The 24,882-nt window shown below is 42.0% G+C and overlaps 1 protein-coding gene, 1 long non-coding RNA gene and 1 pseudogene across 8 annotated transcripts in view; 2 read left to right on the top strand and 1 right to left on the bottom strand.

Moving 5' to 3' along the window:
• LOC144243260 (guanine nucleotide-binding protein G(s) subunit alpha) overlaps window positions 1–3,594 on the top strand; it is a 48,315-nt gene extending 44,721 nt beyond the window's left edge. For all 4 annotated transcript variants that reach the window (XM_077778303.1, XM_077778302.1, XM_077778305.1 and 1 more), the window contains 7 exons: window positions 1,620–1,674; window positions 1,809–1,882; window positions 1,975–2,033; window positions 2,137–2,257; window positions 2,365–2,495; window positions 2,800–2,867; window positions 3,073–3,594. In XM_077778303.1, the coding sequence (XP_077634429.1) occupies window positions 1,620–1,674; window positions 1,809–1,882; window positions 1,975–2,033; window positions 2,137–2,257; window positions 2,365–2,495; window positions 2,800–2,867; window positions 3,073–3,219 (655 nt within the window). In that variant the 3' untranslated portion in view covers window positions 3,220–3,594. The remainder of the gene's footprint in view (window positions 1–1,619; window positions 1,675–1,808; window positions 1,883–1,974; window positions 2,034–2,136; window positions 2,258–2,364; window positions 2,496–2,799; window positions 2,868–3,072) is intronic.
• An 892-nt stretch (window positions 3,595–4,486) lies between these two features.
• On the bottom strand, window positions 4,487–24,575 carry LOC144243321 (uncharacterized). Of its 4 annotated transcripts, none has more exons than XR_013338608.1 (6): window positions 21,152–24,575; window positions 20,177–20,517; window positions 19,256–19,369; window positions 19,079–19,162; window positions 7,414–7,658; window positions 4,487–4,729 (listed from the first exon to the last, which is right to left on the bottom strand). It is a non-coding gene; the product is annotated as an uncharacterized LOC144243321 (long non-coding RNA). The 4 variants fall into 4 exon arrangements; XR_013338609.1 differs by having other exon boundaries at window positions 19,256–19,360; XR_013338610.1 differs by having other exon boundaries at window positions 20,285–20,517.
• Window positions 11,373–13,442, top strand: LOC144243235 (phosphorylated adapter RNA export protein pseudogene; annotated as a pseudogene).
• Window positions 24,576–24,882: the final 307 nt, after the last annotated feature.

The raw sequence follows: 24,882 nt of genomic DNA, 5'->3' as shown, positions 1-24,882 counted from the left end.
CTACCCCCCCCCCCTGCCTGCAGTGTTCTGGGGGGGGGTGTGTGTGACAGTTTCATTAACAGCAATTCAGCCGGCTTTTTGTTTTGTTTTTATTTCACACCGTTTAAAAGTTTGCTTTTAAAGCAGCGTTACACTGCTCCTGCAAGTTTATCAGAAAATGGCAACATGTGCACAGTTTATGGAAAGTTTTGAGGAAACTTGGGGAAGAGGAAAGAAAAAAAAAAAACAACAAAAAAACACGGCTTAAAACTTTTAAAATGTCTTCCCTGGCAGGGCGATCAGTACAGCCCTATGCGTGCACTGACCGGCAAGTTTCTGGTTTAACTGCCTTTATGTTCAAGTTGCCATACGGGTACCTTTGCCCATTTCTTAAGCTGCCTATTTTTATTTGTTGAGCTGGGGTTTGGCTGGCCCCGCTCCAGATGTCTCTCTCACAAGATTTGGTGCTGATGATCTATTTATAGAACTGTGGTTCTGTTGCCATGGCAACGTGCTGGCGGCCAGGGCGGCTGGGGAGCTATTTCTGGACTGGTGCTCTAATGTAGGACTGATTGGGCAAGTCAGTATATCCTCTAAGCCAGACTAACTCCAAAGTGGGAAAAAGGAAGGGGGTAAAACTTACAGAATTTCGTTAAGTAGACTTCTCCCTGGGGGATCTTCTTTTCTGATTCGCCCACTTTAAAAACATTTCCAAACTCCCCTTCCCTCTCCCCCTCCCCTCAAAAAATACCCCCCCTGGTTTTAACATTAGTTTTCCATATTAATTAAATGACCCCAATCTTTCCAAAGTTAGTTTTCCTAATGGCGGGCCTAGTGAAGCCCCAGGGGCGGGACCCTCCTTGCTTTGGGAAGAAAGGGGCTCCCACCACCTGCTGTCACGGGGAGCCTCTATTGTGCATGACAGGCTCTCGGCCCCAAGCCCCTCTTCCGTGCAGGACCCCGGCCATAGAAAGATCCATTACCTGGATGAGAGGTTTCTTAAAAACGGAAAGTCTCCTATCTGGAGTGTTGTATTTCATGGACCAAACAGAACGGAAGGGCACTGTGTGCTTATTTCCTGTTCAGTGTGGTTAGGGCAGAAAGGGGCCCTTTGTGTCGCCTCCTTTGTTCTCTCTTAATAAGTGAGATTCTTAAAAAGTAGGAGGAAGGGATACCCATTCTGAGTAATTCAAACAATCTCATTTTCATGAGTCCCTGGAGGGGGAAAATGCTTGCTGCTTTTAAGTGTGCCATTTTATTTATTTAAAAAAAAAAAAGTAGTATATAGTTTTTTAATTGCCATTTTAGTCAAATCCAGGTAACTTGACAATATTAATTTTCAGTCATTATCAAGACCAGAGCCAGCCCTGCTCTGTCCCGTGCTCTCCCTGTAAGCTGGGGGCTCCGAGAGTCCATTCCTAGATCTATTAGCCAGATACGTTCATCTTAAATGCTGCCTGCACTAGCCCTTCATGGGCATCAGGGCCTAAACGTAACAACAGAACTCCCACGAACTTAATGCTCTAACTACAACACCATCATTTCCACTGAGCTCAACTGAACAGTGAGGCAGGAACTGTGGGCAAACTGGCATGAGCTCTTTGAACACCCCGGTGTGTGTGTCTGTCTTCTCCCCTCAGCTTCCTGGACAAGATCGATGTCATCAAGCAGGCTGACTATGTGCCCAGTGACCAGGTATGCAAATGTTCTCACAGTCAAAGGACTTGGAGCCCTCCTTCCATGCTCATCAAGATTTGTGTGCCTAGCTGGCAGTTCTTAATATTCCAGTTGGATTTGGTGAGATCCATTGACCTGGACTTTGTTTTTAGGATCTGCTTCGCTGCCGCGTCCTGACTTCTGGAATCTTTGAGACCAAGTTCCAGGTGGACAAAGTCAACTTCCAGTAAGTGAACAGTTCCCTTTTCAAAATGGACTGGTTTCGTTCTGTCCCACCAGCAGCCGGGTGGGTGACTGGGTATGCTCTCTCCCCCGCAGCATGTTCGACGTGGGTGGCCAGCGTGACGAGCGCCGCAAGTGGATCCAGTGCTTCAATGGTACGCAGGCCACGAAGAGCTCTGCTCTGAGGCTGTTTTGCTCTTTTAGTTGTTACAGGTCGTTCCCGCCTCTAACCTGCATGGCTTCTTTCTTGTGCCGCAGATGTGACTGCCATTATCTTCGTGGTGGCCAGCAGCAGCTACAACATGGTCATTCGGGAGGACAATCAGACCAACCGCCTGCAGGAGGCTCTGAACCTCTTCAAGAGCATCTGGAACAACAGGTGAGTGCCGACCCCATCCCGCCCACTTTCTCCCAGTCTCTCAGCCCGAGTCCCATCCCCGACCCCCAGCCTGTGCTTGGGCACTGAACCTGTGCCCTCTCTCGTAGATGGCTGCGCACCATCTCTGTGATCCTGTTCCTCAACAAGCAAGACCTGCTTGCTGAGAAAGTCCTCGCTGGAAAATCGAAAATTGAGGACTACTTTCCAGAATTTGCTCGCTACACTACTCCCGAGGATGGTACGTACGACCTTCTGCCGTGGGCCAGGCCCTTCTCCACCCATGGGGCCTGTCTACTCACAAACACGCGAGATGTTTCCGCTCTTGGAGGGTGTTCATGCCAGTGCCGTTTGAGAGGCCCCGAAATGAACAACTGCTGGGAATGGAAACCGCTCTGCGCTCCCCTGCCGGACGCTAAGGGGGCCATACGGAAGCAAGAGAAGCTTCTTTCTGCTCACTTGCATGTACAGAAATGAGCCCCAGTGACGCCAGATCTGTTCTGCTGGCTCGATTTCTCCTTACCACTATTTCTCCTCCTTCCTAGCTACTCCCGAGCCCGGAGAGGACCCACGCGTGACCCGGGCCAAGTACTTCATCCGCGATGAATTTCTGGTGAGTAGAGACAGTCTTTGGTTCTCTCTTGTTCTTTTTCTCCGCGGTGTAAACTGCCTTCAGTTTGGGGACTGACCTCTCCAGTTGTTCCATTTTATCTCACCAATGGCTGGTGTGACTGGTCCGTAGTCCTCGGTAGATGGCCCGCGGATGATGGCGGAGACTGTGTGTGGTCTGACCGTGCTGCCTTGTGTTTGTGCCACAGAGAATCAGCACTGCCAGTGGAGACGGGCGCCACTACTGCTACCCCCACTTCACTTGCGCTGTGGACACCGAGAACATCCGCCGTGTGTTCAACGACTGCCGTGACATCATCCAGCGCATGCACCTTCGTCAGTACGAGCTGCTCTAAGAAGGGAACGCCCAAATTTAATTAAAGCCTTAAGCACAATTAATTAAGAGTGAAACGTAATTGTACACGCAGTTGATCACCCACCATAGGGCATGATTAACAACGCAACCTTTCCTTTTCCCCCCAAGTGATTTTGCGAAACCCCCTCTTCCCTTCAGCTTGCTTAAATATTCCAAATTTAGAAAGCTTAAGGCGGCCTACAGAGAAAAAGAAAAAGAAAAAAAAAGGCCACAAAAGTTCCCTCTCTCTTTCAGTAAATAAAATAACAGCAGCAAACAGAAATAATGAAATAAAAGAAATAAATGAAATAAATGAAATAAATATTGTCTTGTGCAGCATTAAAAAAATCAAAATAAAAATTAAATGTGAGCAAAAGATGCGAGTCCTGTCAGTTACTTGCAGTTTCGAGCAAATGCCCCTTGTTCATGGTTTTAACTGCATCAGAAATTGTCAACCCGATCGGGGTTTCTGAAAATAATTTGCAGATAAAGTCCACCCCTGCCCTTGACCGAAGCCCGTGCCCCACAGAAAATCACTAGCCCATGTAAAGAATTCAGCATTGATCGTTGACTGCCGCCTTCTCTGGTTCATCAACTTCCCCTGTACATATTCTCACAGTGTGCCTGCTATACCTAGAGTCTCCCCCAAATGGGTGTCACGTCTGGGGCTCTCTGTCTAGTTTGAGGAGGTAGACTCCACTAGGTGGGGGGAAATGCAGGAATTCAATGATGCAAATGCATGAGGGAAGGTGGGGTTACTCATGAGATGGGTGCACAGGGTGGGCCTGTATCAAATCATCACACTGTATACTTTACATATTTTATAATTTTGTCCATTATCCCTCAAAGCTGGGGACAAAATGGAATAGGAGCTACCAAATAGAAATGGTTTTGAAACAAATCTTCAAACATTTGGGGGGACATTTAAGCTGGATCCCTACCTTGCTCCACACACAAGGGAATTTTCTCATGATTAAATACAAAAAAGTACTTTAAAACGGATATTTTTGCAAGTAAAATCCTGGTTTATAGAAGACCTCTCTAAGCATGAGCTAATATCCAAAAGCCATGGGGGTGGGGTGGACTCTACAAAATTAAGATTACATAAAATATGAATGGGGTGGACACTGGGTGAAAATTTCTAAGAAAGAGCTGATTTCCCTAATAAGCAAAGTGCTCTTAAAAGCTAATAAACAACTGTAAAAATGCAAAGTATATGAACATACGGTATACTTTAAAAAAAAAAGATACAAATAACATCAGGGAAAATGTGGAGTCTCCTAAAGAAATGCACTACAAATAAACTTGCATTGTTGGCGGTGGGTTGGTCAGCATTCATAGGCCCTACCATGAAACCCACTGACGGCTGTGATGAACCATGGCTTGAACCTGAGGTCCACCTGGGCCCCCTGATCTTCATCCCCAGGTTGGTACCTTAGCTTGTGATCACCCCGGTGCTGCTTCCTGGAGAGGCGGGAAATCTTCAGCATCAACTGCTACATCCTCTGAAACTGGCCAAACAAAATATTAAGTTGATTCTGTAATTCAGACCAAAAATCCACTTACAGATCTATTTTCCAGATAAAATTAATCTGAACCAAATTAATCCTCTAGCATATCTCATCAGAGGTGAGCAAAATAAGCCCCAAGGAGGGTAGAAAAAGTAGCCAATACCCCATCTCCATAAACCCTTCGAAAGCTTCCTACGGAATATTTCATACACATAAAAACTGTATGTTATGCAGATTTAACTGCAAAACTCTCTGAAAGCACCCCCAAATTAACATCAATCTACATAAAAGACTATGCAAATATAGCCAAAGCCCAGCCCACTGATCCCCATCATCCTCCAAAACACTCCAAGTAAACAGCTAGCTAAAACCTGGGCCCCAGCTCTCAAGACCAGCCCACCAAGATGGCCAGCTCTTCCAAAATGGCTGCCCGCATGCCCCATACATAGAAATTCCAGAACGTCCTCTGAATAATCCGTATAAGATTACCAGAACACTGGTCACAGATCCATCAAAATCGGCAAATAAATTCTCAGGCCATAGAGCAGTCACACCAAGAGCATGATACCCCGTAACTCCACCTCCCTCACTGGTCAAAACTGGCAGACTGCAGCATGACCTCCAGAGGGAGGGCCATAAAAGTCACAATTACCCAGTACCTATTATGTGCCAGCCACAGCCCGGTGAGCTGGTTTTGACCATCACCACCGTTTTACCAAGGAGTCCACGGAGGCCTGGAGAGGCCAAAGCACCTTGCTACAAGAAACATGGCTAATAAACGGGGAAAATGGGCTGCAAACTCAGGTCGCCAAAGCCCATGGCTTGACTACCACACCATACTGTCCTTCTAGAAGATACAGAAAAAAGAGGAAAAGGTCTCCTTTGTTCTTTGCAGGATGCCAGTTGTCAGGAGGCCATGACCTGTGACCCCAAAGGGAAATCCTGCAGGGCTCTCCTGGATTCCAGAGCCAGTGGGGACGGTGGGGTGAGTGGGCTGGTGGCAGTGCAGGGAGGGGGTCCTCTTTGCTCCGAGTGGCCCTGGACATCCTCCGGCCCTCCCACCAGTTCAGAGGTTTGCACTGGGGCCACCGCAAGTCACTCAAATGTGTCTCAGGGTCCCTTCTATTCCTCAGGACTCACTCCTTCTATTTAAAACATTCCCATGTCTATTTTCCCCTCTGAGCTGGCCCCAAACAGAACTTGTACAGGGCTACTTTAAAACCTAAAATCTAGGATCTTCAGAAAGCCAAATAATTATGAAGAATTTCATTTAAATCTTTTGATTACAAGTAGCCATCAGTTTTTAAAATTTCAGTTGAATTTCACATCTCTGTTTGACTGCACAACAACCTATTTTTCTAAAGAACAATGTTTTAGAGATCACTTTCCCAAGGGGTATAGACCATATAGAACTGCTGACCTTCTAGAGAATAAATAAAAACTAATAAGCCACCAAGCCCCCCCAATAAGGCCTAGTATGAGGAGGGTCTAGAATTGAGTGTCATCTTTACCCATCTTCATTTTTATTTAAATGTGGGCAAAATCACACTCCCAAAATGACCACCTCTGCAAAACCCTTCTATGCCAAATGGCATTCTCTTATAATGGGTTTCTTGGACATTACCGGTTACCTTTTTATGCAACAAATATAAAGGGAGTGTGGGACCTTGCCAGCCACTGCGAATTTTGCTCTCGTGGGGTTTATATTCTATCAGGGGAGGCATGCACTTACTAAATAAATAATCAAAAGAATTCCAGATGGCGACAAGGTCTCTGAGCTAATAAAGACTGGGGCAATGGAGAACGGGAAATATTTGGGGAGGGATTCCACTTGAGGTAGAACAGCCAGAGAGGGCCTCTCCAGGGAGGTGACTTCTCTTACGGGAATGCAAAAGACAAGAAGGAGCTAGCCATCCACATTTGAGTAGCTAACATCAGTATTTTTTATTACTATTATTTATTACTTATTTTTTAAATAAGTATTTTAAAAATATTTTTAAATACATATTACTTATTAAATAATAAATATTATTTATTACTTATTTTTATTACTTTATTATTATTATTTATTAATATTGATTATCAAAACATTATAACTGGGGCACCCAGCTGGCTCAGTCGGTGCAGCACACAACTCTTGATCGCGGGGTCATGAGTTCAAGCCCACAATGGGTGTAGAGATTACTTAAATAATTTAAAAAACTAAAAAAAAAACATTATAATTAATATTCATGGGTTACTTTACCATGGGATTAAGTGCCATCCTAGGCCCTTTTTGAGGATTACCTCATTTAATCTCTTTGAAACCCTCAGAGGATGCATCCTATCATCTGTACAAGATGTACCCCATCTGTGCCCCACTGTACAAAACTGTGAAAAGTGGTATCTAAAACACTGTGAATAATTTATGCAAATTATGCATTTAACAACAGTTACACTAAAAACGCCGCTGCAGTAAGCACTTCATTTGAGTGATTGCTACCCAGCTTCCTATTTCAGAGTTAGGGGATTTAGTGTCTCGGTGATAATCTTCCTGTGTTTAATTAAACACTCACATACTACAAACAACTCAAGTTTTCTGGTTTCGTCTCATTTATCCTCTGTATCAGTTAGGAATGTGTCCAGCTGCACAGAACAGACCCCTGACCTGGAGTGGCACAGATGAAAAGAGGCTTGTAACTCACTTCACAAGAACCCTGAGGAATTCTGAGGGTGGTTCCTGGTGTCATGGAAGCATCTCATCAATGGCCGGGCCAAGGCCTCCGCGATCCTCTTGGCTTCTCTCAGGCTCGCAAGATGGTATCACATCTTAGCCCGAGGCAGAGAGGACAGGGACAGACAGTCCAGCCAACTCCGTCTTTTAGCAGGAATGCAAATGCTTTGGAGCCGCCCTTCCATTTTCTCCACCATGTGAAATACACACAGATGCCTAGATAGCAAGAGAGTTAGATGGCCAGACAAATAGCTGGTTAGCTAGACAGACAGAAAACTGTATGTTGAATAACACTATCTCACACACACACACGATAGATAATGTTCTGTTGCACAGACCTCGAAGGAACATCTAGAAAGATATATCCAGTTCCTGTAGTTTTTAAGGATTAGGGAAGATGACAGGAAGAAGCTTTGTATAAAATCTATGTAAATCAATTTGAAAGCCTAGATGAAATAGCGAGTTGTCAAAAAAAAAAAAAAAAAAACCACTGTAATGATATGGCATAAAATGTTGCAAATTGGGGAAATACTGCAAGTCGGGAATGAAAAATATTTCTATGATGAAAAACATGCCTGGAAATANAGGGGGGAAAAAAAAAAAAAAAAAAAAAAAAAAAAAACCTAAGCAAATCAGTTACCACAGGAGGAAAAAGAATACAGAGCCTAGTGAGCACCATGACAAAAAGGCTCCAGACTCTTCTGGAGCGGGAAGCCGGTGACTGCAGGGCAACACGAGGGAGGCTTCTGGGGTGTCTGTTTCTTGACCTAACTGCTGATGAAACAAAATGGAGAAAATTCATTGAGCTATACACCTGTGATTCATGCAGATTTCAGTCTGCATATTTAAAAAAATGCACACTTTGAAATGAGAGAAAGGAAGAAGGCACCAGACCCAGGTAGTTTTACAGGGAATTCTACTAAACCTTTAAAGATCAAATAATTCTAACGTTGCTTAAATTATTCCAGAGTACAACCAAAGGAAAATTTCAAAATTATTATTGTAATGCAGGTATAATCAAGGTATAACCTTGATTCTGAAACATGCCAAACACTGCATCCAAAAATAAAATTATAGACCAATCTCACTTATGATATCTGTGTGAAAATCTTAAAATATAAGCAAACAGAATCCAATATTACACTTAAGAAATAATAATACATCGTGCCTAGGGGAGATTTATTCTACAAATTCAAGGTTGGTTCAATATTAGCTGAACAGCAATGTTTGCCAAAATTTAATACCCATTTATATTTTTGGAAATCCAATAAAATAGTTATCAATGGGTGCCTTAACATAATGACTATATGTATACTAAATACCTGTATATGTAGTACCCTGTATATATGCATATACAGTATCTAAAATATACTTTATCTCCTGTATGTTTTATATATACAAATATATTAAATATTATAAATATATTAAGTATATTATATTAATATAAGTTATATTAATAATTGATTATGCAACCAATTACTATAGATATATTAAAGGTCTATAAAATTTCTTTCTCCCTAAACCAACATTTTACTTAATGAGAAACCTCTAAGAGCTTCCCCACTAATGTCAGGAACAAGAAACAAAAAAGGTAAGGACGCCATATTGCCATACTGTTTCTCACTGTATTGGAAATACACACTAATTCAATTAGACAAAAGAAAGCAATGAGAGGCCTGAGAACTTGAAAGGAAGAAGTAAAAGTAACACTTCCATTTTTATCTTTTACTGCAAATGGTATAAGTATCATGAGTCCCCCCCAAAAAATCCACAGAAAAGTAATTACTAAACAATGAGAATTTAGTAAAGAACAGGTTTATGAGATCAACATGAAAAATCAATAGCCTTTCCACAATGGAAAGAACATCCAGACAGGAAATCAATAAACAGTGGACATGAACAATACCATCGATCAAGTGGACCTAACAGATCTACACAGAACTTTCTTCTGAACAGCAATGGGATAAATCAGCGTTAGGTCACAAAACAAATCTTAACAAATTTAAGAAGACCAAAATTATTCCAAGTGTCTTCCCATCCAAAAGAAAATAAAACTAGAAATCAGTAAGAAATGAGAAAATTCAAATATGTACAAACTAAACAATACATTCTTGAATGACTTTTGGGTCAAAGAGGAAATTAAAAGGAATTTAAAGATTTTATTTTTATTAAAAAAAATTTTTAGGTTTATTTATTTATGTTGAGAGAGACAGAGACAGTGCGAGTGGGGAGTGGAGGGGCCAGAGAGAGAAGGAGGCAGAGAGTCCCAAGTAGGCTTTGTGCTGCCAGCGCAGAGCCCGATGTGGGGCCCAAACCCATAAAACCACGAGACCATGACCTGAGCCAAAACCATGAGCTGGACGCCTAACCAACTGAGCCAGCCAGGTGTCCCAGACTTTATTTTTAAGTAACCTCTACACCCAGCATGGAGCTCAAACCCACAACCCTGAAATGAAGAGTCACATGCTCCACCAACTGAGCCAGCCAGGCGCCCCAAAAGGAATTTTGAAAGTATCTTGAGACAGACAAAAATGAAGATACAACATACCAAAACCTGAGGAATGCAGCAAAAGCAGTACTGAGAAAGATGTTTACAGTGATAAACACCTACATTAAAAAAGAGGGAAGATCTCAAATAAACAACCTAACTTTACACCTCAAGGAACTAGAGAAAGAACAAACTAAGCATAAAGCTAGCAAAAGAAAGGAAATATTAAGATTAGGGCAGACATACATCAAATAGAAAAACAATAGGAAAGAAACCCCAGAAGTTGGTTTTTTGAGAAGATAAACAAAAGCAACAAAGCCTCTGCGAGACTAAGAAAAAAAGGGAGAAGACTCAGGGACACCTGGCAAGCTCCGTCAGTGGAGCAAATGACTTTTGACCTCAAGGTCCTGGGTTTGAGTTCCATTCTGGGTGCAGAGATTGCTTTAAAATAATTTTTTTTTTTTAAAGAGAGAAGACAAATTTTAAAAATCAGAAATGGGGACACCTGGGTGGCTCAGGTCATGATTTTGCAGTTCATGAGTTCAAGTCCCACATCAGGCTCTGTGCTGACAGCTCAGAACCTGCTTCGGAGTGAGTGAGTGAGTGAGTGAGTGAGTGAGTGTGTGTGTCTGTCTGTCTGTCTGCCCCTCCCCTACTTGTGTTCTGTCTCCCTCTGTCTCTCTCAAAAATAAGTCAACATTGAAAAAGCATTAAAAAAATTAGAAATGGAAGAGAAGAGAAGATATTACAACAGATGCCTCAAAAGTAAGGGTCATAAGGGGCACCTGGGTGGCTCAGTCGGTTGAGTGTCCAACTTCGGCTCAGGTCATGATCTCACAGTTTGTGGGTTCGAGCCCCATGTCGGGCTCTGTGCTGACAGCTCAGAGCCTGGAGCCTGTTTTCAGATTCCTTATCTCCCTCTTTCTCTGACCCTCTCCTGCTCACGCTCTCTCTCTCTCTCAAAAATAAATAAAACATTAAAAAAAAAAAAAGAAAGAAGGGAACACTATGAACAATTTTATGCCAACAAATTGGATAACCCAGAAGAAGTAGATAAATTCTTAGAAACATACAATCCACCAAAACTGAATAAGAAGGAACAGAAAGCCTGAACAGACCGATAACAATGAAGGAGACTGTATTAGTCATCAAAACTCTCTCAACAAAGAAAAGCCCAGGACCAGATGGCTTCATGGTTGAATTCTACCAAACATTCAAAGAAGATTTAATACCAATTTTTCTTAAACTCTTCCAAAGTAACAGAAAAAGAGGGAACACATCCAAACTCATTTTATGAATCCAGTACCACTCTTAACACCAAAGCCAGATAAAGATACTGCAAGAAAACTACAAGGCCACTACCCCTGATGAACACAGATGCAAAAATCCTCAATAAAATACTAACAAAACAAACTTAATAGCACATTAAAGGATCATACACCATGACCCAGTGGTATGTACCCCTTAAGATGCAAACATAATTCAATAATGCAAACGAATCAGTGTGATACATTAATAAAATAAAGGATTAAAAAATTACACAATCATCTCAATTGATGCAGAAAAACATTTAACAAAGTTCAATATCCATTCAGAATAAAAACTCTCAACAAAATAGGTATAGAAGGAACTCACATCAACCCAATAAAGGTCAATATGAAAAAAGTCCACAGCTAATACCATAATCAATGGGGAAAAACTCAAAGCTTTTTGCTTGTCCTCTAAGATCCAGTACAAGGCAAGGATGCTAACTATTGCCACTTCTGTTCAACACAGTACTGGAAGTTGTAGCCAGAACAATTAGACAAGGAAAAGAAGTAAAAGTCATTCAAACTGGAAAGGAAGAAGCAGACGTATCTCTGCTTGCAGATGACTAGGATCACGTAGCTAGAACATTCTAAAGATTCAACAACAAAACCTGTTAGAATAAATGAATCCAGTAAAGTTGTACAAGTAAAAATCAACATATAAAAATGAGTCACGTTTCTATACACAAATGACAAACTATCCTAAAAGAAGTTAAGAAAACAACCTGGGCCTCAGGAAGAAGGCACAGGAGGCTGGTGACATGGCAGACAGGCAGCTTTCGGACTTGGATTCTGACGTGGCAGTCGCACCCAGTGATGGGCCGCTGCAGGTGCTGAAAGCACTAGGTGGGGACAGCGGAGTGAGGCCCTTCCGGGACACTACACGCTGTTCGCACCAGCATCACATTATCAGACTGTTAACCATGTGGATTCAAGTGAAGAGGGTTTTTCTGATTCACACGATGATAGCTCTCTTTGGAAACACAAGCACAAGCGACGGAAATGTTTTAACTCTCCTCCCAAGCCAGAGCCTTTTCAGTCTGGCCCCGGCAGCTGGGAACCAGCTGTGCCCGGAGGAAAGAAGGTTAACAACATAGGGGTGCTGTGCTACAAGAGCAGAATCAAGATGCTGGTGCCACTGAACTTGGTATCTTGGGAACGGAAGGTATGACTGATAGAAGCAGACAATCAGGCCTACAATTAGCTGCTTGCTAAGAGACTTAAGAGGAAATCTCAAGAACATACAAAAGAATTAGACAAAGATCTAGATGAATATATGCATGGTGGCAAAAAAAAAAAAAAAAAAGGATCAAAGGAAGATGAAAATGCGTGAGGTCATCTCACACAGAAACGACCTGTTAAAGACAGATAGGGGACAGACTAGAAATGAACTGTAAAGGCCGGTATGAGATCGCAGAGGACAATCTGCAAGAAAAAGTGGCTGATGAAATTTCATTCAGGTTGCAGAAANCCTAAGCGAAAGTCGGACACTTAACCGACTAAGCCACCCAGGCGCCCCGGGTCAACTGAACTTCTAATGGAAACCGCTGAGGCTCACTAAATGGTGGCCCTTTCATAATGAATGCCAGTTGAAGAAGACAACCAGATGGAGTTTTCCTGAATCTCCTGAAAACCATTCCTGGTATCAATGAGAAAAATTAAGGACGTTTTCTGCATTGAAAATCCAAAGGAATATGAACATAAAGAGGCTGCTAGGAAGAGAAGAACACAAGTGTTGGAGAAAAAAAGATGCAACAAGCTATTAAAAATCTAAATTTTTAAAAGTTGACGAGAGAGGCGCATGGGTGGCTCAGTCAGTTGGGCATCTGACTTCAGCTCAGGTCATGATCTCACGGTTCATGGGTTCGAGCCCCACATCGGGCTCTGTGCTGACAGCTCAGAGCCTGGAGCCTGTTTTGGATTCTGTGTCCGAAACAGAGGAAGACACAGAATCCGAAGCAGGCTACAGGCTCTGAGCTGTCACCACAGAACCCAAAGTGGGGCTCAAACTCACGAACTGTGAGATGATGACCTGAGCAGAAGTCAGATGCTTGCTTACCTGACTGAGCCCCCCAGGCGGCCCTGGGGCTGGCCTCTCCTGACAAGTCCCTGGGAGGCCATGGAGAGACAAAGGTGGCCGTAGAGGAAGCCATCAATGTTGATCATTCTCACGATTTGGACTGGGTATCTTTCAGTGCATTTTGAAGCACAAGCCTTTCTAAAATAACATTGTATTAAGCCATTCCTACTGAGATTGCTTTGTTTCACTTTGCACTGATAAACATAAAAATCTGGAGAGAAAGAACTGTTTTCTTGTTTAAAAAAGAATTGAATTTGTGGGGAGATGAATGTTACTGACAGAAACATTTCTCAAGTCTGACAAAATACTTAAAAGTATATAACAGAGAATTTCTCAATCTGTTGTATATGTTAATTATTACTAATTGATAATTACTTTTGTCCAGGCCATAGTAACATGCTATTTAAAAATTTGTTTCCTTTTTATGATTTATCATTGCAGTGGATTATAATTGATTTCAAAACATTCCATTAAAAGATTCTAATGAGGCACATAAATTGTTAAGCTATTACAAATGCATTCAAATTTAGTTTTTCTGTGTTCTAAAAACTTTTAGGCAATTATAAGGATAGAGACTAAAATTAAAATAGGTTTATACTAATGGCTTTTCCCACTTACTTGTCCAGAAGTAAATTAACATCAGAAGCTTTTCAAAGAAGTATTGTTTCTTAACTTTAACTTTGTTTTTGACTTCTTCTTAATTAGCTTGATCATACACTAAATACTATACGTGATCCATACCTGTGTAATTACCATGGACATTTAATATTATTACCTTACTTATTTAATTACTTAACGTTTATTTATTATTCAGAGACAGAGAGCATGAACATGGGAGGGGCAGAAACAGAGAGGGAGACACCGAATCTGAAGCAGGCTCCAGGCTCTGAGCCGTCAGCAGAGAGCTCAACGCGGGGCTCAAGCTCACAAACCACAAGATCATGATCTGAGTTGAAGTCAGATGCTTAACCCACTGAACCACCCAGGCACCTCATACCATGGACATTTTAAAAGTTTGCAGTGGTTGCCTGCCTAAGACTATTTTGCCTTGTTAAAAAAAGCTGGGCACGGAAGGAAGGAAGAAAGGGAGGGAGGGAGGGAGGAAGGAAGGAAGGAAGGAAGGATCCCATTCACAACAGCAACAAAAAGAATAAAATATTTATGTATAAACTTAAGCTATGAAGTGAAATACTGGTATACTGAAATTATAAAATGTCAATGAAGGAAATTAAAGAAGACACAGGTGAATGAAAAAGACATTCTATGTTCATGGGTTGGGAAGTAAATATTGTTAAAATGTCCATACTACCCCAAATTATCTACAAATTCAACATACTCTCTATCAAAATCCCAAAGACATTTTTTACAGAAATAGAAAAAAAAAACTAAAATTATCATGGAACAAAAGACCTCAAATAATCAAAGTTATCTTGAAAAAGAACAACACTAAAAGGCATCACACTTTGAAACATATTTCAAAACATATTAAAGAGCTACAGTAACCAAAACAGTATGGTGCTGGCATTAAAAATAGACACAGACCAATGGAACCAAATCGAGAGCCCCCAAATAAATCCCCACATCTATGGTCAATTGATTTTTGACAAGAGTACGAATGAGGAACAGGACAATTTCTTTAGTAAAGGGTATAGGGAAAACTGGATATCTACATGCCGAAGAATGAAACTGGACTCTTATCTCACATAACATACACAAATCAACTCAAGATGGACTGAAGACATAAATGTAAGAACAGTTATAATTAATGTAAGAAAACAGTGGAAAAGCTTACACCCTGGTATGGACAATGATTTTTTGGATATCACTAAAAGCACAGGTAGGAGCGCCTGGGTGGCTTAGTGGGTCAAGCGTCCAACTTTTGCTTAGGTCATGATCTCGCGGTTCGTGGGTTCGAGCGCCGCGTCGGGCTCTGTGCTGACTGCCAGCTCAGAGCCTGGAGCCTGTTTCAGTCTGTGACTCCCTCTCTCTCTGACCCTCCCCTGCTCACACTGTCTCTCTCTCTCTCTCTATCCTAGAAATAAATTTAAAAAAAAAAACATTAAAAAAATAAATAAAAATAAAAGCACAGGCAACAAAAGCAAGAAACAGACAAATGGGATTACATCAAACTAAAAGCCTTCTGCATAGCAACAGAAACCATGAGCAGAGTGAAATGGCAACCAACCTACGGAATGGGAGAATATATGTGTGAACCATACCTCTGATAAGGGGTTAATATCCAAAATATATATTCAAAAAATCAATAGCAAAAAACGAAATAACCCAATTATAAAATGGACAAAGGAATAGATATTTCTCAAAAGAAGACATAAAATGAATGAAAGGTATATAAAAGGTGTTCAACATCACTGATCACCAGAGAAATGCAAATCAAAACTGCCGTGAGATGTCACCTTATGACAACCGTTATGGAAAATATGGAGGTTCCTCAAAAATTAAAACAGAACGAACTTATGATCCAGCAATCCCACTTCTGGGTATGGAACCAAAAGAAATGGAATAAATATCTTGAAGATATATTTACCCTCCCGTGTTCACTGCAGCATTACTCACAATAACCGAGATAAGGTAACAACTTAACTGTCTAGAGATGAACGGATAAAGAAAATGTTGCATACACATACAACAGAATATTATTCAGTCTTAAAAAGGAAGTCCTGCCACTTATCATAGTATGGATAGATCTGGATAACATCATGCTAAGTGAAATAAGCCAGAAACAGAAAGACAAATACTGCAGGACCTCCCTCACATGGGGGAGGGTCTAATGTAGGCTCACAGAGCCCGAGAGAATGGTGCTTACTAGCGGCTCGGGCGAAGGGACAAAGGGGAAACGTTCAGAGGTAAAAGCTGAGTTATACAAAGCACAGCAATGTGCCCACAGTTAATACTGTACTGTGTACTTGAAATTTGCTAAGAGTCGATTGTAAGTGTTCTCGAGTAGATTGTTAAGTGTTCTCGCCACAAAGATGAAAAGAAAATGGTTACTATGTGAGGTGACAGGCGTGTTAATTAATTTGACTATGGTGATTGTTTCACAATGCAGACATACATCAAAGTGGCAAGCTGTACAATTTAAATATGTATTTTTAAATTGTTGATTATCCCTCAATAAAGATGGGGGAGATCAATAACAGGAGAAAGGTGAAACAATAAAGCTTTTAGAAGAAAACACAGGAGACACTGGCTGGATAGGGCCCCACCTTGCACTTGGTTTCCATGTCCAGTATATCTAGTTTAACTTGAAGCTTTTCCTCTCAGCCTTTTTACAATGTACCTGTTGAAGGAACAGGGTGTTTGCCCCACAGAGCTTTCCACATTTTAGCTTTTCCTGATGGCATCCCCAATGTATAGACCCATTTGGAATCCTGATTAGAACTATTTTTAAGAATTACAAAATCAAGGGCGCCTGGGCGGCTCAGTCGGTTGAGTGTCTGACTTCAGCTTGGGTCATGATCTTAAGGTTCATGAGTTTGAGCCCTGAGCCCCGCATCAGGCCTGTGCTGACAGCTCAGAGCCTGGAGCCTGCTTCGGATTCTGCATCTCCCTCTCTCTCTCTGCCCCTCCTCTGCTCTCACTGTGTGTCTCTCTCTCAAGAATGAACAAACATAAAAAATTTTTTTAAAAAGGGGCGCCTGGGTGGCTTAGTCGGTTAAGCGTCCGACTNTAAATAAATAAATAAATAAATAAATAAATAAATAAATTTTTTAAAAGAATTACAAAATTATCAGGGAAACTGGAACAGTAGCTGATATTTGACAATATTTTAAAAAGTTATGTGAACTCTTTTATGTGTGACAGGGAATTATAGTTAAATGTTTTAAGGAATTCGGATCTTTTAGGTGTATCCACTGAAACAAAATAACGATGTTCCCAGATAATCTGGCAGGGTGGGAGATGGAGCAAGGGTGTGTGGGTAATGGCCCAACAGCAGGCTCCCTGGAACGGAGGTGGGGGCAGGGGAGCCCTGGTTTGTGGTACTTGTCAATTTCCCCATGCTGTAAACACGCCCGTCACCCCGGCGCACCCCACCCGAACATGGGCTTAGCAAGGGAGGAGCTCTTGGCAGACGGGGCGACACGGCCCCAGCACGTCACTAATGGGACAGAGACGAATCGGGAGTGCGGGGACTGGGTATGTGCTGGAACCGAGTGACGGGGATAGGGGTTCGTGGTACTATTCTAAGTTTGTCTGCTGAGCTATCACATTGTATTCATTTGAGGTGCACCAGTAATGATCTGATGTATGTATACATTCCAGAACCATCACCACAGTAAGTTTAGTTAACATCCAACACCACTCACAGTTACAAAACTGTTCTTTTCCTGTGGGGACCACTTTTACAATCTACTCTACCCTCTTAGGAGCTTTCAAATATAGAATACAGTAAACTACCTTCACCATGCTGTACATTACAATCCCACTTCATTCTGTATATTGACATTTTAACAAAAATTTAAAAAGAAAAATCCTTGGGGCACCTGGGTGGCTCAGTTGGTTAAGGGTCTGACTCTTGATTTCAGCTTAGGTCATGATTTTATGGTTCGTGGGTTTGAGCCCCACCCGCATTAGGCTCTGTGCTGACAGTGTACAGCCTGCTTGGGATTCTCTGTCTCCTTCTCTCTGCCCCGCCCCTGCTCACTCTCTATCTCTCAAAAATAAATAAATATTTAAAATAAGACAGGACAGGGCGCCTGGGGGACTCAGGCTGAACGTCCGACTTCAGCTCAGGCAATGATCTCATGGCTTGTGAGTTCAAGCCCTGCATCGGGCTCTGTGCTTACAGCTTGCAGCCTGGAGCCTGCTTCAGATTCTGTGTCTCCCTCTCTGCCCCTTCCCCAGCTCACATTCTCTCTCTCTCAAAAATAAACATTTAAAAAAATAATAACAAAATAAAAAACAGGAAATCTCTAAAAAGTGAAAAGAAAAAAGAAAAATCCTAAATTTCAATATTAAGTTAAACCTTTTAATGTTACAATTGGTCACTGCAAATAATCAGGACTAGGAAGCGCGCAAGCACATCAGCGGCCCGGGACAGCAGTAAGAGCTACAGCGCTGCTGAGAGTCTGCTGCCCACTCCGCCCTGGTGTAAGTGCTTTACAAGGAATAACGCAGTGAGCTACTATTATCCTGTTTCACAGATGAAGAAACTGAGAAGTAGAAAGCCAAACAATTTCTTTGGTTTATGCTGACACAGCCAAAAATGGCAAAGTCGGGATTCAAATCCAGATAGTCAGCCTCCAGAACCTGCGACTGACTGATTGGTTTAAATGTTTATTTTTGAGAGAGAGCCAGAGCATGTGCAAGGGAGGGGCAGAGAGAGAGGGAGACACAGAAGCTTGAACTCATGGACTGTGAGATCATGACCTGAGCCAAGTCGGACGCTTAACCGACTAAGCCACCCAGGTGCCCCTAAACCTGTGATTTTAAACTCTGATCCAAGACACTTTACTTCTTTTTTATTTATAATTTTTTTATTTCCTTAAGTAATCTCTAAGATCAATGTGGGGCTCCAACTCACGACCCTGAGATCAAGAGTCACATGCTCTACTAAGCTAGCCAGGCACCCAGCTTAATTAAAAAAGAACCACTCCAAATTGTTAGATTAGAAATAAACCCTGTGATGCAGCCCACTGACAAAACGCTGTTTAGAACCGTTTTCTAATTACAGATCTGATGAAGACCTCCTTTAGACCAGAAAAGACCAGATGACGGTGTCCAAGGCAGACCTAGCTCTTACCTTCATGAAGCACGCCTCCAGCAAAGTACTTTTCTGAAATGGGATTTCATTTTCATGGGGCCCAGTGGAGCAGGGTCAAGGGCACTGTTGATACAAAGTTTTGGGTTAGTCTTTTATCAACGTGGTGTTCTGGTAGGTTTCTTTGCATAAACCTGTTAAGAGTAATTTCTTCCATACTTTAAAAACACAAGAAACAGTAGGTGTTGGTGAGGATGTGGAGAAACAGGGACCCTCTTGCTGCTGGTGGGAATGCAACCTGGTGCAGCCGCTCTGGAGAACAGTCTGCGGTGCCTCAAAAAGTGAAAAAGAGAACAACTATGATCCAGCAATGCCACTACTAGGTATTTACACAATGGACACAAAAACGCTAGTTCAAAGGAATACATGCACCTCTGGGTTTATAGCAGCGCTACTGACAATAGCCAAGTTATAGAAAGAGCCTAGATGTCATCGACTGAAGAATCGATAAAGATGTGGTACGTATGTGTGTGTACACACACACACACACACACACACACATAGGAATATTATTCAGCCATAAAAAAGAACCCTTGCCCTCTGCAATGACATGGATGGAGCTAGTATTATGCAAAGCAAAATAAGTCACAGAAAAACAATCACTGTATGATTTCACTTATATGTGGAATTTAAAAAGCAAAAAGAGGGGCGCCCGGGGGGCTCAGTCAGTTAAGCATCTCACTCTTGATTTTGGTCCAGGTCATGGTCTCACAGTTTGGGAGATCGAGTCCTGTGTCTGGCTCTTGCTGACCGTGTGGAGCCTGCATGGGATTCTCTTTCTCCCTCTCTCTCTGCCCCTCCCCCCAATAAATAAATAAACTTTAAAAATAAGAAAATTGAAAAAAATAAAAAAGGTGTGATCAGGGAAGGTGTGTCTGAGGAGGTGACACCGGCCTGAAGCCAATGTGGGAAGAGGGTGAGGGCTGAGGGAGGGACTCAGACACAGGGCAGACCCCCCGGCAAGGGCCCGGGTGCACCCATGTCACCGAGGATTCGGGACTTTCTCGCCGCCGCCTGGCACCTCTGCCCTCGCACCTCAGGTCCTCCCTTTCCAAACTGCGCTTCTACAGAAACACAAACCAACGGTGGAGAGTCGGGCTGGGAGCGGTGACCCCGGGGGTGGGGTTGACAGGAGCGCGAATGATGGAAAGCGTCACTGCTGGAATGAGAGTTGTGGAATGAACCCACTGGAGAAACAGGACGGCATTTCAATCCGCTTTCTGCTGAAACGAATGAGGGCGTCAGCGTGGCTCTCTTGATCCCGGGGAGGTGAGTGTAGGACTTCCCGGACCCCCGCCTGCCTACGCAGTTCCCACACAGACGCGCTCCTGGCTGCTTCAGAGATGACATTCAAGCGGGCAAACACCGGAGTTCAGCTGTCAGAAGGACCCGTGAGCCACAGGTAAGAATTGGTTCCTCACCTTTTTCCAAAGGAAAAAAAAAAGGCTGTGAGGTGCCATGGTTGGGGTACCTCAGGAGAGAGAGAGTCTCCATTAAGTTAGGTTTCAGTGAACAAAGACTTTAAGAAATGGATAATTGTACACAGGGTTGGGATTATTACTAAACAGCCCTCAAACTAGGGATCCTTTGACATTGTAATAACTGGCCAGTAAGGGCATGTGAAACTACATTCTTTAGGGTTTTATAATTTAATAGTGCTTAGCAAACATCTGAAGACCCATTAAAAGTCACACCGCAAAAACAAAATTCACACTGTATTGGATTTCAGTATTTCTCCCACCATTCTGTGTTTCTCAATTATTAAGTAGCCTTTGTTGGGAATGTCCACAATGACGTTTTTTCTGAGGTCTCTCAAGTGTGAAATGTCTTAGGCTCCTAAAGTTCAAGGAACCCTTCAATGTAGTTCCATTTGGATAATTTGGTGCTACAATTTTTTCCCTTAGCTTCAAACTGAAAACACAGATCACAAATAGATTGGCCATACAAAAATATAGATCAAAGAAACGGAGGCTCCAAAAAAAAAAAAAAAAGCAGGTAACATCCAAATGATGTATTGGTTAAAGGGTTAGCATCCAAAATCTACAAAGAACTTACCAAACTCACATGCTTTTGAACCTTCACAGAGCAGCGTGATGTGTCTGCTCTTGGGACCCACTGATATGGAGAATCACACTGGCCAATTCTGAAATGTTCATTCCCTGCCTTCCTGCATTAAATCTCTGTGAGAAAGCAGACTAATCCAGAAAATTTTAAGGAAAAATTCATAATTTTTTTTGCCTTCACACAAAAAGAAATTATCGTCACTGGAATAGCTAGAATAATTCTTATTTGTCTCCTGGAACAAGAATCTAACACAGAAATGAATGCATTTCACGGAAGAGAAGAGGTCTTTCCTTAATTAGTAACTGAAATTCTAAAAATCAGTAGGTAATACAGGTTAAATTCAAAACAACAATACATGATAACAAAGTATTAAACCTTTACCCATAAAATTACAGATTATACAACCAATTGAGAAATTACCCCATACAGAATTCTATAATTGCTTCCATCCACAACTATAAACATTCCCATTATCTTCATATAGAGGTTCAAATATTCTTATAATAGTTTTAGCAATAAATTTAAGTTAAGAGTAGCTTATCATTTGCGGTAAGGCTTTTTACTCTTATTAAGTAGTAACACTAACACGGAAACCACAGGAGTCCCAGTGCGTGTCTGTGACAATAAGAGTCCACGCGATCAAGGTTCAACCCTCAATGAAACCCACTGATGTGTTGAAAGCAAAAGCTCAGAGTCCTGCAATTCTTTCCATCCAACAAAGACATAAACAAAAACCCAGGATTTGCTTTATACCTACCTCCCTGAAATAAAAATTCGACTTAAGGGTCACCTATTTCTTCAGTTAGGAATTTTAAGTGTGGACACAGAATTAACTCATCTATACGTGTGATCAAGGCAAGGGCTTTTTCAGGGTCTAGTTCAGGGCATCTTCAGACACCCGAACCTTCATTGTAAGAGTTTACATTCAGATGAGCTTTCAGAGGAGTTTCACTTTCTGCCCCTGCCCTCAGAGAAAGCAATTCTGACCACTGTTCTTCTGCATCTCACTGCGGCTCTGAGCTGGTCAAAGCTGCTTCAACATTTAGAAGGATGCTGTCGTATCAGGCTTGCTTCCTGCCCATTTGGTTCTTCCTAAAATGATACTGATGTTTTGTCTTTTGACCCTGATGCTTGACACACTACTTTACAAAGTGAGAGATGAATTACATTAGAGCAAACGGGATCCAGACAACAGCCAGAGGGGTTTAATGCGGGAAGGCAGGGAATGAACATTGCAAAACTGGCCAATGGGATTCTCCATATCAATGGGTCCCATGAGCAGACACATCACACTGTTCCATGATGGTTCAAAAGCACCTGAGGTTGGTAAGCTCTTTGTAGATTTTGGATGCTAACCTTTATCCGATATGTCATTCGCAAATATCTTCTCCCATTCTGTCGGTTGCCTTTTAGTTTTGTTGACTGTTTCCTTCGCAGTGGAGGAGCTTTTTATCTTGATGAGGTCCCAATAGGTCATTTTTGCTTTTATTTCCTTGCCTTCAGAGACGTGTCGAGCAAGAAATTTCTGCAGCTGAGGTCAAAGAGGTTGTTGCCTGTTTTCTCCTCTAGGGTTTTGATGGTTTCCTGTCTCACATTTAGGTCTTTTATCCATTTTGAGTTTATTTTTGTATACGGTATAAGAAAGTGTCCCATTTCATTCTTCTGCATGTTGCTGTCCAATTCTTCCAGCACCGTTTGCTAAAAAGACTGTCTTTTTTTCAATGGATCCTCTTTCCTGCTGGTCAAAGATTAGTTGGCCATATGTTTGTGGTCCAATTCCAGGTTCTCGATTCTGCTCCACTGGTCTAGGTAACTCTTCATGTGCCAGCACCACACTGTCTTGACTACACTAGTAATATAATGATGTTTTAGAGGCTAAACTCAACACCCGGAAAACAGACAGTCCAGTGGAGAAATGGGCAGAAGATATGAATAGACACCTTTCCAGAGAAGGCATCCAGATGGCCAACAGACGCATAAAAAGATGTTCAACATCACTCATCATCAGGCAAATAAATACAAATCAAAACCACACAGAGATACCACTTCACACTGGTCAGAGTGGCTAAAAGTAACTCAGGAAACAACAGATGCTGGCGAGGATGTGGAGAAACGGGATCCCTACTGCACTGCTGGTGGGAATGCAAACTGGTGCAGCCCCTCTGGAAAAGTGTGGAGGTTCCTCAAAAATTAAAAATAGAACTACCCTATGACCCAGCAATAGCACTACTGGGAATCTGTCCAAAGGATACAGGAGTGCTGATGCACAGGGGCACATGCACCCAGATGTCTACTGCAGCGCTTTCAACAACAGCCAAATTATAGAAAGAGTCCAAATGTCCATCAGCTGATGAATGGGTTTAGAAGATGTGGTTTATGTATACAATGGAATACTACATGGCAATGAGAAAGAATGAAATCATACCATTTGCAGCAACATGGATGGAATTGGAGGGTATTATGCTAAGTGACATAAGTCAGGCAGAGAAAGACAGATATCATGTTTTCACTCATGTGGAACGTGAGAAACTTAACAGAAAACCATGGGGGAAGGGAAAGGGAAAAAACAATTTCAAACAGGGAGGGAGGCAAACCATAAGAGACTCTTAAATACAGAAAACAAACTGAGGGTTGGTGGGGGGAGGGCAGGGGAGAAGGGAAAATGGGTGACGGAAACTGAGGAGGGCACTTGTTGGGATGAGCCCTGGATGTTGTATGTAAGTGATGAATCATGGGAATCTACCCCTGAAACCTAGAGCACACTGTCTACACTGTGTGTTAGTGAGCATGACAGTAAATTATATTTTTTTAAAAAAAGGCATTTGAGAACTCTGGGTTCCTTCCTGGTTGTGTTTAAAGCCTTTGAGAGAAAAGTAATAAAGGCTATCTCCTTAACATCATGTATACATCTTCCAAGGAAGCACGGCCCATCAGCCGGCGATATTCTCAGCACTCTTGAGGTCTGGAGCAGCAGCGGTGCCTGCTCTCATCACTGCCATTTCATTTTGCTCCGGAAGTTCTGGTTACACTTCCCGTACAATTACACAGAAATAATAACAATTGCTACTAGAATTAAAGTAGAAGGAAATGTCATCAACACCAGTGGATGATACGACCGCACAGCTTAGGAAAACCCCAGAGAGTAGTCCCTGCACACACTGTAAGTGAACTGAACACTTACTGGGTCGGCGCCGCTACCGGTGTCCCAGTCCTCACAGAACGAAGCCCACCGTGACAGAGGACTCGCCAGGTGCCGATCCTGTTTAATATTCTGCTACTCATTTACATACAGTTGTAACGATAAAACTTTACATTTCCTGAGCGTTTAGGATGGGTCAGGCTCTGTCAAATACTTTTTCATACTCTTATCAATTGTAAGATATTTTAAATACTACTTGTGCCATGTTGCAGGATAGTATAAATTATTCATAACATGACTACAGACGTATTTCTGTAATACAGTTTATATGTAATTATATATAACTTATATGCTATACTACATTATAAATTTCATTTTATTATAAATTAACATTGTGTTATATTTTATATTATTACATATTTATATATTTCATACAGTGATACGTGTATAGCATGACATATGACATATTACATATAACTGACTGTACTACACTACACCAGATTTATGATACAAACTCCCTAACAGGACACATGGTAAACAGGCATGACTGGATGCTTCCAGGAAGGGGATGTTGGGAGGGAAT

The sequence above is a fragment of the Crocuta crocuta genome, unplaced genomic scaffold, assembly GCF_008692635.1.
Source record: "Crocuta crocuta isolate KB4526 unplaced genomic scaffold, BGI_CrCroc_1.0 scaffold27, whole genome shotgun sequence".
NCBI classification, from domain to species: Eukaryota; Metazoa; Chordata; class Mammalia; order Carnivora; family Hyaenidae; genus Crocuta; species Crocuta crocuta.
Note: the sequence above shows the minus strand (reverse complement) of the source record. Positions and strands in the feature narration are given on the sequence as shown.